At 34.4% G+C, this 18507-nt stretch overlaps 1 protein-coding gene across 5 annotated transcripts in view; it reads right to left on the reverse strand.

The window, feature by feature from the left end:
- Window positions 1–18507, reverse strand: part of LOC150108709 (endoplasmic reticulum transmembrane helix translocase) — a 647746-nt gene that overhangs the window by 298874 nt on the left and 330365 nt on the right. For all 5 annotated transcript variants that reach the window (XR_016548145.1, XR_016548143.1, XR_016548146.1 and 2 more), the window contains exon 12: window positions 3585–3760. Coding sequence is in view for 1 of the 5 variants with exons in the window: in XM_090390936.1 (XP_090247062.1) it covers window positions 3585–3760 (176 nt within the window). In the remaining 4 variants the exon portion in view is untranslated. The remainder of the gene's footprint in view (window positions 1–3584; window positions 3761–18507) is intronic.

Raw genomic sequence — 18507 nt, forward strand, 5'->3', positions numbered from 1 at the left:
ACGATACAGCACTTGTAGAATGATTTGAATAGACTGGAATTGTAGACATGTGGAAACTGACTATTGTCAGTTCAATGTTAGTAAATGTAAAGCTGTGCACTATGGTGTAACAAGGTATCCAATATTGTATTATATTGGTTTGGATTATGCTAGAAGAAACTGACTAGACTAGAAATCTTGGCAATTTTAGTAGCTAAGAAGTTGAAGTTCAAGAGCCATGTAGCAAAGATTGTAAATACAACTTAGATGATAATTGCAATGATGAAACAAATCTTGACATGACAGGAGAAGGAAGTCATTATATCTCTTTACAAAGCCTTGATACACCTTACTTGAACTACTGTGTGAAGGTTTGGTCTTCTGTTTTCTGTGATGGTGCTGATACAGTGGAAAGAGTACAAAGAAGAGTGTTAAAGATGATATCAGGATTGTGGAATACAGATTATGAAAATACTGCTTTCTTTTAAGGTTACACAGTGGTCAGCATTCATAGTGAAAATTCGATGTTTTGACCTTTGTATTGAGGTCATCATCAGGAAAATATACATATGTACAGGATACAAGCGACATGACAATACACTACACAAAAGTAAGATTAATCTAAATGTTTGTTAATCATTTACCCTAGCCTGTCTGGTAAAAAAAAAAAACTACAGCAAACAATTTCTAAAGTCCTCTCATATTAAGATTTTCTTCTGTTTGTGGTTTTCTTGATGCTATAGGCGTTGAAGATGGGTCCTCCAAATTCTTGGAATAATTAATCCATCATTCTTGTTCAGATTTGGATGTTTCAGCATTTCACAGGCTTCTTTGAATTTTCTTTCAAACCAGGTTTTGGTGTGGTTTAGGGACTTGGCGCCTCTCCTGTCAATTCTGTTAGTATGTTTAGAGTGCGTGGTCTGACAGACCTTTTTTTACCATAGTGGAGGTATTTAATGAGAAGTTTGTGTTCATTGAAGCATTGAATTTTGTAAACCTCTGGGTGGGCAAGGTATGGAAGAGGGTCTTTGGAAGAGCTAAGTAAATTTCTTAATTATGCTAAGTAAATACACTACACAAAAGTAAGATTAATCTAAATGTTTGTTAATCATTTACCCTAGCCTGTCTGGTAAAAAAAAAAAACTACAGCAAACAATTTCTAAAGTCCTCTCATATTAAGATTTTCTTCTGTTTGTGGTTTTCTTGATGCTATAGGCGTTGAAGATGGGTCCTCCAAATTCTTGGAATAATTAATCCATCATTCTTGTTCAGATTTGGATGTCTCAGCATTTCACAGGCTTCTTTGAATTTTCTTTCAAACCAGGTTTTGGTGTGGTTTAGGGACTTGGCGCCTCTCCTGTCAATTCTGTTAGTATGTTTAGAGTGCGTGGTCTGACAGACCTTTTTTTTTTACCATAGTGGAGGTATTTAATGAGAAGTTTGTGTTCACTGAAGCATTGAATTTTGTAAACCTCTGGGTGGGCAAGGTATGGAAGAGGGTCTTTGGAAGAGCTAAATAAATTTCTTAATTATGCAAGGGGTTGGAAGGTTGCCTAAATATTGTATTCAAGTAGTGTTCTATCTTTTTTTTGTGAAATTTCCCTAATGTATGGTATGGCTATGGCATTTTGGTGATCATTTTTTGCTTTTAATGGCATTTTTATGGAGAATTTTGTCAACTTTTTTTTTTATGAAAAAAAAAAAATTCACAAAATCCTTACATAGAGAAAACAGGAGGCACCATCCCAATTAGAAAAGATGAACACAAACACCACATTAAATACCTCCACTATGGTAAAACAAGTCTGTCAAAACACGCATTCCAAACATGTCACAGAATTGACTAGAAAGACACAAAAGTCTCTAAACCACACCAAAATCTGGTTTGAAAGAAAATTCAAAGAAGCCTGTGAAATGCTGAAACATCATCCAAATCTGAACAAGAATGATGGATTAATTATTCCAAGAATTTGGAGGACCCATCTTCAACCAGTATAGCATCCAGAACAACTCCAAACAGAAGAAAATCTTAATATGAGAGGACTTTAGAAACTGTTTAATGTAGTAGTGTTTTTTCCCTGGAGGTCAGGCTAAGGTAAATGATTAACAAACATTTAGATTAATCTTATTTTTGTGTAGTGTATTTTCATGTAGCTTGTATCCTGTACATATGTATGTTTTCCTGATGATGACCTCAATACAGAGGTTGAAACATCGAATGCTGCTTTCTTAATGATAAGTAAAATAAAGTAATTATTCTAACAAGTGTGTTGTATCTCCATAAGTTCTTCACTATGAAAGATTATGAAAACAGAAATTGGACTGCAGACACTAGCAAATAAAAGAAAGAGGGATGATATGATTGAGACTCAACTTCAGGAAAGGTCATATATAATACATAGTATATGGAATTTTTTCCATTTTATGGAGGGTGGGAAGATGGAATTCGTGGAAGTTGAATTTAGTAAAGAAGGCAGGTGGATGAGAGCTAAATTTTTCTCTCACAGAGTGGTATATGATTGGAACACACTGCCTTTGGAGGTGGAGAGTTCAGGTAGTGTGAAGGAATTCAAGAAAAGGTATGACAACTAGTTAAAATAAAAAATAGTTATGGCTGAAAGACAGATTTAATTAAATTTTATATATAATGATGTATGTAAATGCATTATATAAAAATTTTAAATAATAAAAAATTAAAAATTAATAAAGGATGCGAGATAATGAAAGAGAGGAAGAAGAAACACTGAATGAGCATACACAATCCATTCTGGGTACATGGATATTACTGATTTTTCAACAGTGATGATTACTTAATGGTCCCCCCCCCCCCCCCAACAAGTACTTGTCTTTACTGTGATTGCAAGTTTTCCTCCAAGCAATCAGTTTTCTTCACCATCAGTATGTAGTGTTTTCACATAGAGGATTATGGATATATTGATTTAAACTGCTTTAGCCATATCATTGCGATCCATTGAATATGAAAACAATGGATGTGGAATTTGTTGACCTGGGCAATGTTTATTGTTCTGTGCACCTTACATAATTCTTGTTTTTAGTTGAGGAGTGAAACATAGTGAAGTTGTGTGCTACTATACCTTATTTATGACAGGATATAATGCACCACGCATTCTGATATGCTCCTCTGTAGACCAATTTGGTATTAAACTGCTATTTGAGAATTATATCCTTTGGAGTGCATCAGCTTCTCACATCAAAAACATCACTCTGACAGAGGATTGCAACTGCCCAGATATTTAATAGAAATAACTATTTCTGGATAAATAAATTGTTATTTATTTATAAATAGCAGCTAAATAAATAAATTATTTATTTAGCTACTAGTATTTTGATGGATTTATAGAAGGCATAATTAAGCCATAAATAGTTTGCAACAGTATGCAAGTACTAATTCTCAGTTATTAGTGGGAACACCTATTTCTACTTAACTAAACCAGCTAAACATTAACAGATAAATAAATTACTTCTTTTATTCCTTTGATGTACTGAATTAAGCTGCAAAATTATAGGTTACTTATAATAATGACATGAAAGACCCACTGCTTATTACAGTAATAAGAGTACAAATATACACATAATAAACATACCATTGACTTAAGAGTTTCTGGTGCTCCTTTTACAGTAACAATATAAATAGTATCTGAAGAACCCTGAGAATTATATCCAGCTAAAACTGACATTCTTTTGAGAGCACTTGAAAAATGAAATCTGTGAAAAATTTTTAAACCAGAAGCTTTACCCCTCTTTGGAATAACTGCATCTCCTAAAAACAGAAAAAGTTATATTTCTAAAAACATTTTTCATATTAGTCATTCATTATATTACAGATCACTGAAATTTTTTTAAAAAATTTCAGTGATCTGTTAGTAATCTATTAAGTATATATACTGTGCACACAAAAAAGAGCATATCCACTCATATTATAACAGAATTCTTTAGTGCATATATAAACCAATGGCAATACATCAATGCAAGAAAAAAAAAAATTGTTTATAAGATTCCATATGGTTTTCAATAAGCATCCTAGGCATATCTGAATATGACTCTTCACTAAACCTAGACATTTAAAGAAATATACAGAGACAGTAAGAGCTAAAGTTTTGGATTAGTCCAAAGGGGTCGAAAGAGGGGAAAATAATTTCATAAAGGAGCTTCAAGAAAGTAGTAAATTATGACTGATCAGTATATCAGTTGTTTTTGTCATGGTACTGGAGAAGCTGGTCAAGAGCAAAACACAGAAGTGGATAGATGGAAATGGGATACTGTATGGATGGCAACATGTTTTGAGAAGGGTAGGTTGTGCCTCAGTAACTTGCTGCTCATGTTTTATAATACAGTGACAGCTGGGTTGGAATAAAGGTAATGGCTTTATGGTAATATTGCTGTACTTTGCCAAAGCCTGACAGGATACCACATGGAATTCTAATCAATGAACTACAGCACATGGAGATGGATACAGGGTTGGTGAGGTGGATAAGAGGGTGGTTGATGGAGAGATGTAGTTTATTCAGTAGTAGAGGAAGGCCAATGACTAGATGTGTATGTCACAGAGCTCTGTTGTTGGGCCACTACTGTTTAATTTGTACATTGATGATGTAGTAAAGGATCTGAGAGGAACTGTTCAGTTGTTTGTTGATAATACAAAATTATGTAAAGCAAACAGTTAACACAGATGATGTTAAAATTTTGCAGGATGATTTGGATAGACTGGCAGGCTTGGAAAAGGAGAATGGATGTCAGTTTAATGTGGCAAAATGTAAGCTTATGCATTTTGGGGTGAAAAGATTACCAACTGTATACAATCTGATAGAACTGTACTCCAGGAAATTGATGACAGAGATTTGGGAGTGTTGGTATATAGAAAAAGTGGCTAAAGCAGTTTATCAGATTGCTTGGTTACTGAAGAATACTTTGATGATGAGCAGAGACAAGCAGGTTATTATTCCTTTTTATTAAATCTTGATAAGACCTATCTTGACTATTGCACCTGGGTTTCTTGACAATGAGGAAGAGGTGGAGAGGATCCAGGCCATGTGACCAAGATGGCAGTCAGGTCTATGGAATGAACCTTACAAGAATAAGTTGAAGATTTGTGGGTTACAAACATTGGTTGACAAGCAAAAAAGTGGTAACATGATTGAGACATACAAACTACTGAAGGGTGTTTACAAGATTAACCATCCTCAGAAATTGAGCAAGAACATAATTAGCAAGGGTGTTAGAACTAGATTTTTTGTTGGGAGAGTGGTGAATAAGTTGCAAGAGTCTATTGTGGGTGACATGTCTGTGAATGAGTTCAAATCAAAGTATGATAAATACTGAGGAAATGTAGTGCTTGGCATGATGATGTTTAGAGCTTCATTCGATGAATCATCAGAAGAACTATATCAGAAGAACTTCAGCCCAAAGGTCAAGAACACCTAATATAGCCCGCCAGGGGACACAATCAGGACTTTAGGAAAACGATAGCTTCCTCACTTCGTTTCTCATTTGCTGTTATGTAGTACTTGTGTGCACGTGTCTTTATCTTAAATTCCCATGAAGATGGCAACATGACGTTGCCGAAATATTGGAAAGTATATATTAAAGTTGATTTAATTTATATTTCTAGTGTATGCTGTCAATTCCTTAAGTATTAATTATCATGTTTAACAATGGCATTCCACTTAACAACTTAATGAAGTTGCAAGAGTAAACTAACAAAGAGATCCTGAATGGGGAAGAATCGTGTATGGTAAATACCATCAAAGAGGTATTTTAACATCAGAGATTTTATCAGATATGTTACAAATTTAAAAAAAAAAGCAGAACATACATTTCTAAAGCTGCTCTTTTGCCCTATATAATGAAAATGCAATGTACCCAACTATTATTGGGCATTCTATTAATTAAGCAGAACAAGCTTTTTTAGCAGTAACCTCCACCAGTTGAGAAAGAATTTTGATATGCATAATTCATGAGTTAAAATGCCATTTATGGAAAATTAAGAAAAACACTGGCTTTGAAAACCAGCAATAACATCATCATCAAATTCCTGCCATGTACCCTCAAGGGGTGTACAGGATATGACAGTACTACATGAAAAAATTACATCATTACTAACTTCCTATCTACAATTTTCCTCCAAATCAGTCTGTTACTTGTCAAGACTCCAACATTATCAGATCTTATATTTCTATCGTCTAAGGCACTTTGTACCATATCAATCCACCTATATCTTGGTCTTCCTCTGGGTCGTTTTCCTGCCAACCTGGCAGAGAACACTTGTTTTGCTAATCTTTCCTCTCCCATTCTATTTAAGTGACCATACCATCTGAGATTAGCTCTGCTAACGCATTCCTGGATGCTGACAATGTCAAGTTCTTTCCTAATATCATTTTTAATATGATATTGCCATTGATGCCATCTGTTCACGCCTCTAATCTTTCTCAGGACTCTCATATCTGCGGTCTCTAGTCTTTGGTCAAGTGTTTTACTTCTGACCCAGCTCTCAGATCCATAAGTTAAAATTGGTTTGAACACAGTCTTGTATATACAGCTAATTTAGTGTTCCGACTAATTTCTTTCTTATTCCATATGAATTTATTCAATTGACTTCCCACGATACCAGCTTTGCTGATTCTGTTGTCTATTTCTATATTTAGTTTACCATCTTCAGTAAAAATTGTGCCTAAGTAGCTGAAATGTTTTACTTGTTCCACAGGTTCTCCATTCACAACACAGTTGACATTTTCAATGATTCTGCCTATTTTCATTGTCTTTGTCTTTTTATTGCTGACCTTCATACCATATCTATTACAACAGCTATTCAATTTGGTCAGAGAATCTTGCAGACTTGTAGCGGATTTACTAAGAAGTATAACATCATCCGCATAAAGCAAAGAGCTGACATTAACATCTCCAATTTTGATATCAGGTTTAATACCACATTCCTTCATAATGTGATCCATATAGATAATGAATAACAGAGGAGATAATGTACATCCTTGTCTCACACCAGATTTAACATTAAACCATCTTCCTGTACTTCCTTCAATTCTAACTGCTGACTCACAGCTCAAATAAAGACTAAGTATTGCTTGATATAATGCCCCATTGACACCATATAACTGCAGCGTATTGAATAGCTTCTCTCTTGGCACCTTGTCATATGCCTTTTCCAAATCAACAAAACTTAAATACAGATCTTTGTTATATTCCCATGCTTTCTCGACTATTTGTCGTAAAGTGAAGATCTGATCCTGACAGCCTCTATTTGGCCTGAATCCAGCTTGTTCTTCACCAAGCTTTTCTTCCACAATTCTTCTCAACCGTTTCTCAAGTATACTTGCATAGATCTTGCCAGGAACACTCAGTAGGGAAATACCTCTGTAATTCTCACATTCAGTTTTATTTCCCTTTTTATATATGGGTACTATGAGAGCTCTGCTCCAATCATCGGGAATTCGTCCCTCTGTCCAGGCTTTCTGAACTATGCAGTGCAGCCACTGTAAGACTCTTATACCACCATACTTCAACATTTCTGGTCGAATATCATCTACTCCTGCTGCCTTTCCACATTTCAAGCCTTTGATGGCTTTTTCTACTTCAAGTATGGATATGTATTCCTGACTGCATGCCTGGTCAGTGTTTTCTATCACTGTGCTGTCATCACTGCTTGTTTGATTTAGCAGTTTTTCAAAGTAATTACTCCATACTTCAAGGATATCTTTTTCTCCTGTTTTCATTTCACCTTTATCATCTCTAATTCCTTTTACAGCACTCTTTCCTCCATTCCTAAGCTTCTTCAACGACCTCCAGAATATTTTGCCACCTTCTTGATATTTATTTTCTATATTCTTGCCAAAGTCCTTCCATGACTTTTGTTTAGCTAGTTTTACACACTGTTTAGCTTTCTTACATTTGTCTCTGTATTCTGTAAGAGTAAAAGCTGACTTATTTGCCAGGAATTTTTGATATGCTTTCTTCTTTTCCTTCACTGCCTCTTTAACTTCCTGTGTCCACCAGGGAGTTCTGATTTTTTTATCTTTGCACACAACCTCACCACATGCCTCTCTGGCAGAATCAATCAATGTTTGCTTCAGAGTTTGCCACTGAATCTCCAAGGTTTGATTCCTGTTCTCAAACTCTTTCATTTTCTTTTCAATAATATTTCTGTATTTTAGTCTACAGTTTACATCTGAGAGCTGCTCAACTTTTATTCGCTTTAAAACTTTCTTACATGTTATTCTTTTCAATATGAAATTCAATTTTATCCTGCTCAAGACTAAATAGTGATCACTTCCAATTTCAAATCCTCTGTACACTCTGGTGTCCTGCACCAGGGAGAAAACATCACTATCAACAATAACATAGTCAATGAGACTTTTCTTATTCCTAGCCTCTTCTCTCCATGTGAATTTGTGCACATTTTTATGTTGGAACATGGTGTTAGTAATAACCAGTCCATGTCCTGAGCAGAAATCCAACAGATATTTGCCATTATTATTAGCTTTGCTCTTTTCTCCAAATTTTCCCAAAATATTTTTGTATGTCTCACAATCATTTCCTACTCTACTATTTAGATCCCCAACAAGGACCAACTTTTCCTTTTTCATTGTGTCAGCAATAACATTCATATTAAAAATCAGATATCCCAGAAACTAAACCATGTTAAAATACATGGGATTTAAAGTTAAGTTTCGATAAAACGCTATTATTTTATGAAGTTATTTAGAAGTTTATTTACATTTGTATGTCATGAGTAAGACATTTTGAGGTGTAATTTTTGTTTTTGGCCACTGACATCTTACTAAAATATAAACAAAATTTACTAGATAAAAAGTTAGTAAATAAATTTGTTCATAAAATCTATTATACTGAAAGTGGTATAAGCAAATACTCAGAAGGAAAACTATAGTTACAGATGCATTTCATGATGTGGAAATATTTAAGTGAACTTACCTCTAATGTTAAAAACTTGAGAAACAAATGTTATAAATTCTACTTGTCACATTTCTCATATTGCTATGAAAATAACTTTATCACCACTTCAGGCAAAATGCTGAAACCATTAATGATGATACACAATGATGAACTAGAGTGGGAGTTGCTTTACTGTATTTACAAGCATGCAAAGAAATGAATGTTTCAGCTGTTCAAAAGAAAAGAACACGGCATGAAAATTGTGGTGGATTCTGTCTTCAATATACGAAGACTGAACAGACATTAGAAGGAAAGTTAGAAATAGAATCCAAAAGAGGAAATCTTTTAAAAATCAGATAACTATAAACTTTACTGTAGTTATTATTCCAATATATCATTTAATCAGTTTAAAAAAAAAAGGCAGGAGGGATCTTTATTACTTTTCTGTTTATACAAAAATGAACCTGGTAAACTTTATTTGTGAGCAATGAACTTAATTTCTTGGCCTGAAGGATGATTTAAAACCGCTGATATGTGTAAAGAAAGGGGTATTGTTTATTATTCATAATAATGCTTAATGGTATAGATAATACAAAGAATGAAAAATATTCTCTATTAAACTCACTAATATTTCATTGGTTTTCTATCCAGCATCGTCACAGCACAATAACTGTGCCCTAAACTAAGTAATTGTGGGAACAATTTAAATTGTAACTGGCACTTAATGTTCTTACAAGGCACCTGCTATGGGTCGGTTAACTACAAAGTTAATTTAGAGAAGTCCAACACTGTTAGGTCTTAAAATGACAGTCTCCCAGATCTTTGGTAAATTAATGCAACCACACTGGTTGAGGTTGGGAGAGTACTTCATAGCTGATGCTGATTCTAGGAATAGCCTCTCAAACTTGTAATCACTTCATGTAATACAGATTTTTTTTTCATCTAATCCTTTGTGAAGTAGTATCCAGAGAATGATCTGCCAATCCCGACTTGCCATACAGATGATCTTGGATGTAATTTTTGGGTTCTTCAAGGCTGATGTTAGCTGATCTACCAGTCTGTCCAAAGTAGGCTAAACTGCAGGCACAAGGAACTTTATACACTCCAGGATGTTCAAGAGGATGTAGCTGATCTTTAGGAGGATGTATGAAGGTAGCTAGCTAGTTGAATGAAAGGTTAGAAAGTGGTATGAAGATCATATTTGCAGAGAACTTTGGCTATTTTTCCTGATGTACTCTCAACATATGGAATGGAAATGGTTTTGCTGTGATCCTATGTGTTGGGTGTAAGAGGAATGGGGAGTGTGTAGTATTTTATCTATTTTGTATGGGCTGTAGCCATTGGCTAAAAAGATGTTGAAGGTCACTGAATTCAGTTTTAAATGCTATGTAATTTGAACAAATAGCCCTGGCTCAGTGAGTAAGTGTTTTGAGGATGCCATACTGTTGAAAAGGGTAGTGATGTAATTGTTTATGTAAATATTAAGAAGGATAATGAGCTATTAGGAAGTTGTGTCACTAATGTATCTAAAAAGGGAAGACTACTGTTACTTTCTTTTTCTATGGTGAAGCAAACATGCCATTAACATAGTGCAGTCAAGCTGTTAATTTAAATATGGCTGTGTTGAGTGCTTGGTTCTCAAAATGCTCCATAGAGGTTTCTGGGAGATGGGAGGGAGCATAGCAGCCTCATCTAGCTATTTGTATTTTTTTTTTTTCTTTCCATAGGAAATAATCTGTATAATGTGAATATGAATAATTCAATTGTCATGGAAAGGGGAGAAAAAAAACACAGAAATCATAGTGAGTTTAATAAAATAGATAAATTTGGTAGAAACCCAGCAAAATATTAATGAGTTTAATACAGAATATATTTCTTACTTCTGATGTGTTGCCTATACAGTTAATAATTATTATGGACTGCTGATGTGGTTTTAATAATTTATGTGATGAAGCTTCCTGTGACTTTCATATAGAAAGTGAATTAAATTATTGACATGTTTTGGATGAAGAATGAACATGCTGTGTTCTGTGATTTAGGATGCAGAAAGAATTTAACTGATCTATTGTATAAGTAGGAGAAGTTCATATTAGTTTTCTTTTAATAAAATAGAGAAATGTGTGAATTCAAGAGAGAGAGAAAATAAAAATTCTGCTAGAAGTAAAAAAACTAAAATTTTCTAGATGTTTGCCCATAAAGAGTTAAACATGTTACCTTATACAATATGGCAAAAAATAAATAAATAAAAAATAATTTAAAAAAGCACTGACTTCGATACCCCATTCAGTACATGCACAGTATGTGGCATTCGACTGCATGCACATCAATAGAAGAGCATGTGTAGAGTCTATGCCATTACATTTAGTTGTAGTAATATGATGACGTTGGAAGAAAAGTTGTTTATTGTTGAGCATTATTTTCATTCATATGGAGTTGGTAGAGCAAATGGACCAAGCCTACATGTTTGTGAGCAGTTTGTCATCTCTGCAAGTGTGACACAAGCAATAGTGTCATCATTGTCTTAATCGAGAGGTTCTAATGTACTGGGAGTGGACATTCATGGAACTCCCAAACCGTTAACACAAATGAGAATCACAGGCATGTGCTGGAGCAAGTGTTACAGTCTCTGAAATGCAATCAATGCCAAACAGCAGTAAAACTTGAAATACCAAGGTGGTCACACTACAAAGAATCCTTAAGGAGCTGTGAGCCTTTTCATGTTATTCAGATGGGAAAGTGTTTCACAGCAATGGATTATGCTGCATGGCAGGAATCTATGAAGATCCATCCTTCCTCCATAATGCCTGGTTCTCGGACGAAGCACATTTCCATCTAAGTAGTCATGTAAACAGATGAACGTATACAGGTTTCTTGGTTTCTCAAGGAACCTATACGTGTAGTCAAATTAAAAATAAGAATAGCTTAACAAAGCTTTTATACCAATTTTGAATACCACATCTACTTACTCCATAATAATGAAGTAACTTTCATGTGGCTGAACAAACAAAATCCATCAAAAGATGTCCATCAAAATATGCAAGCCCCAAAATGCATGTGGAGCTTGCATATTGCAGTCCTACCACAGAAATCCATGTTACGAACCTCAGTTCTGAATGTTGTTGTTCAGATTAGTGTTCCAGTCAATGCCCAGAACTTCACATTCAATGAGCTGGATGCATCGGAATGATGATTTTTACATATCATCCTCTGTAGTACCTTACGATAATGTTCAGTGAGTGTGGTGGGTTATCCACTGCAAGTAGTACTTGCAGCTGACTCCCTATGTTTCCATCTCAGTGTTGTATCACACACTGTTCACCTGGTATGACCCAATTTGATAAGAAGTTGTTGAACAGATGGCCTGCAACATGGCATCCAATCACAATGCCTTTTTCAAATTCCATCAGTTCCCAGTTTCCTTCTTGCAGCCATTTCTCCCAGACACAATGCACTCATTTGGGAGCATTACATTCCTTCAGTTTATCTCAGTTACAAACTTGTGGCTCATTACATAGCACAATGCACCATGCCCATTGGGTGTCCATTGACTTCTTTCCAAGCAGTGTATATTCAGAGCTGCAATGGGATAACATGTATATATACCCTTGAACACCACAAGTTTCAAATGCGTAGGTTCGTTTATATGCAGATTTTTTTCAATAAATATATTGGAATTTTTTTTAGATTTGCAACAATTTGAAAAAACTTGCAGACGAGCCTAGAAATATCAAAAAAAAATTAGCTAAAACTTAGGATGTCATGAATGCATAAAATATATGTGTAGATACAAGTCTATTTTATCATTTACTACCTTAAAATATACATAAATCTATGATAAACAGTTAACACATCAAACCTTACACACACAAAAACTTACAGACCATACATGGCCCCATTCGCAATCGAGAGAAATGTAAATAAATGTAAAGATGTAGTACTAAATCATTACCGCACAAAATTAATTATTAATTAGCATATGAAAATGAGAGAAATATTACCTACAAAATCAACTTGTAAAAGATATAATATAGAAAAATTAAAAGATCCCCAAATAAATACACTATATAAATACAAATTAAAACAAATTTTTGACACAAGCTTCAAGAAATATAATAATATCAAATCTAAAATCAAATACTTCTCACATAAGATAACTGAGACAGCTGAAGAAATTCTTGGATACAAAAGGAAAGTCAATAAACCATGGATAACCAAAAATATTTTGGACCTATGAGACAAAAGAAGATATTTGAAATCTCTAATTTTCACTAAGATTATTAATTTTTTAATAATCTTAGTAAAAATATTACTAAGATTATTAAAAAAAGAAATCAAACATGCTAGAAACTTATGGATACTAGATGAATGCAAAAATATGGAAGAGGACTTAAATAAAAAATAATCCTAAAAGTGCTTACAAATTATCAATAAGTTAACCAAACCTTTTACTGCAATTAATTGGAGCACAGAAGATGAAGATGGAACTCCTATCATGGATAACCAGAAAATAGTTGATAGATGGAAATGTTACGCAGCCAAGCTTTTTCAAAAGGACCCTCAACTGACTGACGATGTTTTGGATGGAATTTTGCCAGGAGATTTGGAGAAAGGAGATTACTCAATATTAATAAAACAAGTCATTGCAGCAGTTAGCTCCTCAAAAATAGGAAAATCACTGGGAATTGATGGTGTTACAATGGAACTGACATACGAAGGAGGTGACATTATCATAGACACCTTGTTAAATTTATTCCAGGACATATGGAACACTATATGGAACCAATCAGAAGACCAAGTCTTCTGATTGGCAGACTTTTATCCTTGTACCTATTCCTAAAAAGGGAAACAGCAATAAATGTAACAACTATAGAACAATAAGTCTTATTAGTCATCCAAGCAAAATTCTGTTAAAAATATTGTCAAGAATCAAAAAGAAAATAGAAAGCAGACTATCAGGTGAACAAGCAGGTTTCCAGAAGTCAAGAAGTACAATCGATCATATTTTTACAATACACATACTAGGTGAAAAATACATAGAATGTAACAAAATAATCTGTCACAACTTTTTAGACCTTCAAAAAGCTTTTGACTCAATATGGCACAAGGCATTATTGAAAAATTTTAGAACATTATGGTATTGACAACAAAATCACTAGGATTATTAAATCTCTTTATTCCTCATCTGATATGAGAATTGAAATTAAAAATTACAGCAGTGAGCCGTTCTGGACAGAATGGGGGGATAAGACAGGGATGCATCTTGTCCCCTCTTTTTTTTTAATCGTTTTCTGGAATATGCCATAGATGAAGCTCTTCATGAATATGACACTGGAATAGTAGTTGGTGTACTAAGAATAAATAACATAAATTTTGCAGATGATATCGATCTTCTAGCAGAAAGTGAAGAAGAATTACAAGAGATAACCAGCCATGTTTTTGGAACATTAAAAAAATATGGATTATACATAAACCTACAAAAAACAAAAACAATGATAACCTCAAAATCAGACATTAAACTCTTAAAGATACAAATTGGAAATAAAAATTGAGAATGTAAACAAGTTCACTTATCTAAGAAGCCAACTGAGTCAAGATGGCCACTCAAAAACCGACATTAAATACCGAATTGCTAAGGCAACCATGGTCCTACAGAAGTTAAAACCATTGTGGGGAGATAACAGAATAGCAATTGCAACCAGACTAAACCTAATTGACACCTTGGTGAATTCTATCCTCTTGTATGGTTGTGAGGTCTGGACTTTATCAAGGGAAGATGAGAGGCGACTCCTGTCTTTTGAAATGAAAACTTACAGAAGACTTTTGAGAATTCCCTATACTGCTCACGAAACCAATGAAAATGTCCGAAAACTGATTGATTCAATAAACGGGAGAAAAAGGGAAAATATTCTGACAGTCATCAGAAGAAGACAGATGAAATGGTTCGGACATGTGGAGAGGGCTAATGGCATTCCAAAGAAAGCACTAGAAGGAATCATTCTGGGATCAAGGGTTAAGGGCAGACCTCGATTAACATGGACTGATAACATCAAAAAATGGACAAATTCCTCCCTTTCTCAACTGACATCAAGAACAAGAGGCAGAGATGATTGGAGGAGGCTAACAAAGAATATCACCTACCAGCCATGAGTGACCCAACGGTCCATTTAGGACTATGGGAGAGAAGAAGAATTAGCATAAAAATATAAAAAATTATCATGATTCATTCATTAGTGTATAGGCTGTTGAGGTTCATATTGCTGCTACTTCATTATCAATGCATGAATCAATATACTTGTAAATAAATATGAATTTCTTTTTCACATTATCTTTTCATTTTTGATATCTAGTGTTAGTAATACGTGTAACATCTGCAGTGTTTTGTATCATATAAGACAATACTGATGTAGGAATGTACTGACAGACAGACAATTCATATTGCAAACAGATAACGTAAACTTACGATATCGACAGTAATGTAAATGTATTTTCTCTTCCTTATGATTTTCTTAATGACATGTTCTTTTCTCTACCTTACTTTATTGTAAGAATACATGTTATTTATTCCACAGTACTGATGACAACAGAGAATGATAAGAAAATAATATTTATTAACTTATTTGCTGATATTTCACTGGTATTATATCCAGTATTTACAGAACACAAAAACAATTTGTCACAGTATGCAAAACAATCGATTTTGGTATAACAACACAAGGGACTAAAGTCCTAATTAGAAGCCATCTATGTTGGAAAAAAGGGAGAAAACAAATATTAATTAGATCTTAAAATGATTTTGTTAAAGTTATACAGCCATACTTGTTGAGGTTTGGAGTATACTTTAAAGCTTCTGTTGATTCCAAAACAATCTCTCTGACTTATGACTTCTGTGTAGCACTTTTGTTTTCTTCCAATTGATCCTGTATGAAGTGGTATCCAAAGCATGGTCTGCTAGACCCAACATGCAATAACGATAGTACTGGATGTCAACAGTTCTTCCTGTCTGCCCATAGTAAGCCTGGTCACAAGAATAGGACACTTCATAAACTCCTTGATGTGATGAAGAAGAGAGTTTGTCTTCAGGTGAATGGATGAGGGTTGCCAATTTGACATAAGGTTTAAATACAGTGTATAGCTGATATTTATAAATAACTCTAGAATACTTTTCAGATGTGCCTTGAATGTATGGGATGGTTACAGTTTTGTTACAGTCTTGTGGTATGCAATGGAGGGGATTTTTGGCGAGCATTTAGTATTTTTTCTGTTTGATGGAGATTATAGCTATTGGCTAAGAAGTGTGACATAAATGAGTGAGTTCAGCAGTTAGAGCATTGTCAGTGGAACAAACAGCTTTAGCTCTGTGAGTTAGTGTTTTTAGGATACCATAATGTTGAGCTGGATGATGGTATGACTGCTTGTGCAAATATCTCCCAGTATGTGTGCGTTTTCTATAACAGAAAAAGATAAGGAACCATCTGGAAACCGTGAGATTAGTGTATCCAGGAAGGACAGACGATCATTAGTTCCTGTTCCATTGTGAAGTGGATTTTAGGGTGCTGGCTATTTAAATGCATTAAAAATGCATACAATGTGTCTGGACCATGTGGCCAAATAGCAAACACATCACCAACATAGGGCAGCCAAACCATAGTTTGAGAGTGCCTGTATTCATAGCTAGGTATTTTAGGTGTTCTTATGTAGAAATTGGCTCAAGGAGGAAGAAAGTGGGGAGCCCATTGCTGTCTCACCTAGATGTTTGTATATCTTCCCTTTCCATGCAAAATAACCTGCATATACTGTAAATTTAAATAGTTCAAATATATCGAGGGGGGGGGGGTGACTTTAAATCACACTTGTGATCCCACTAACTCTCAAAAGAATAAAGTTCCTGGGCAAAAGAAACGGTTAACAAACTCAAGCCTTTTCATGTTAAAACAACCAGAATATATAGAAAACCTAAAATTCACAAACAGGGTACACCTCTATGCCTTATTCTGGATAGTATAAACAGTCACACAAAAAAATTTGCAAAATATTTAGCTAAATTACTAGCCTCCTTCATAAATAATTCTCCCTCCTTTGTTAAAAATTCTGTTCACCTAAAAAGTATTTTAGAAAATGACATCTTAAAAAAGTTCAGATGTAGTGATTAGTTTTGATATCACTTCACTATTTACAAATATACCATTAATTGAAACCTTTGATTTACTCCAAGTCACATTTTTCCCCTGATATATTTGAACTATTTTAATTTACTGTATATGCAGGTTATTTTACATGGAAAGGGAAGATATACAAACAACAATATGGGACAGCAATGGACCCCCCACACACACACACTTTCTCCTCCCTTAGCCAATTTCTACATAAAATGTTTGGAAAAGCTAGCTATGTTAATGATGTGTTTGCTATTTGGCCACATGGTCCAGACACATTGGATACATTTTTAGTGCATTTAAATAGCCAGCACCCTAAAATCCACTTCACAATGGAACAGGAACTAATGACCATCTGCCTTTCCTGGATACACTAATCTCACAGCTTCCAGATGGTTCCTTATCTTTTTCTGTTATAAAAAACACACACATACTGGGAGATATCTGCACAAACAGTCACACCATCATCCAGCTCAACAGCATGGTATCCTAAAAACACTAACTCATAGAGAGCTAGAATTATTTGTTCTAATGACAATGCTCTTACTGTTGAACTTACTCACACCTTCTTAGCCAATGGCTGTAATCTCCATAGGATGGAAAAAATACTAAGTGCTCCCGAGAAATTCCCTCCTTGCCTACCACACAAGACTGCAGCAAAACTGTTACCATCCCATACAACATTCAAAGTACATCTGAAAAGTATCTAGAGTTCTCAATAAATATCAACTAAGCACCGTATTTAAGCCTTATGTCAAACTGGCAACTTTCATCCATTCACCTAAGGACAAACTCTCTTCTTTATCACATCAAGGAGTTTATGAAGTGTCCTGTTCTTGTGACCAGGCTTACTATGGACAGACAGGAAGAACTGTTGATATTAATCTTGGTGAACATAAAAAATACACCTGACACTATCATTATGGCAAGTTGGGTCTAGCAGACCAAGCCTTTTAATACCACTTCGCACAAGATCAATTGTAAGAAAACAAAAGTGCTATACAGAAGTCACAAGTCAGAGAGATTGATTTTGGAATTAACATTTGCTTTTAAAACATACTCCAAACCTCAACAAGTATGGCTGTATAAATTTACCAAAAATATGCGAGACAGTCATTGTAAGATCGAATTAATATTGTTTTCTTTCTTATTTGATATCTCCTAGAATGCTTCTTTCTGAATAAAAAACTGTCTGACTTAACCATAAAATTTGCCCAATACAATATTGTGAAGCATTTGTATGTCATATTGCTTGTTCAAATCCATGTTTCTTCCTAATCTTCTATAAACAGTATTTTAATTCATTAATTATAAAAATCAATATTCCCTTCCCATTAGCGATAAGTGATGGGCACTGCAAAAAAAAACCTGTTTTGTAGTAAGTAATGGAATAACATTACATAATCTGTTCCAAATATGGAGCAAGAAGCAGGTGTAGAATGCATGTTCTACT

The sequence above is a fragment of the Typopeltis vanoorti genome, chromosome 3 (genome assembly GCF_054136105.1).
Source record: "Typopeltis vanoorti isolate ZY-2024b chromosome 3, IOZ_Tvanoo_1.0, whole genome shotgun sequence".
In the NCBI taxonomy this organism is placed as follows: domain Eukaryota; kingdom Metazoa; phylum Arthropoda; class Arachnida; order Uropygi; family Thelyphonidae; genus Typopeltis; species Typopeltis vanoorti.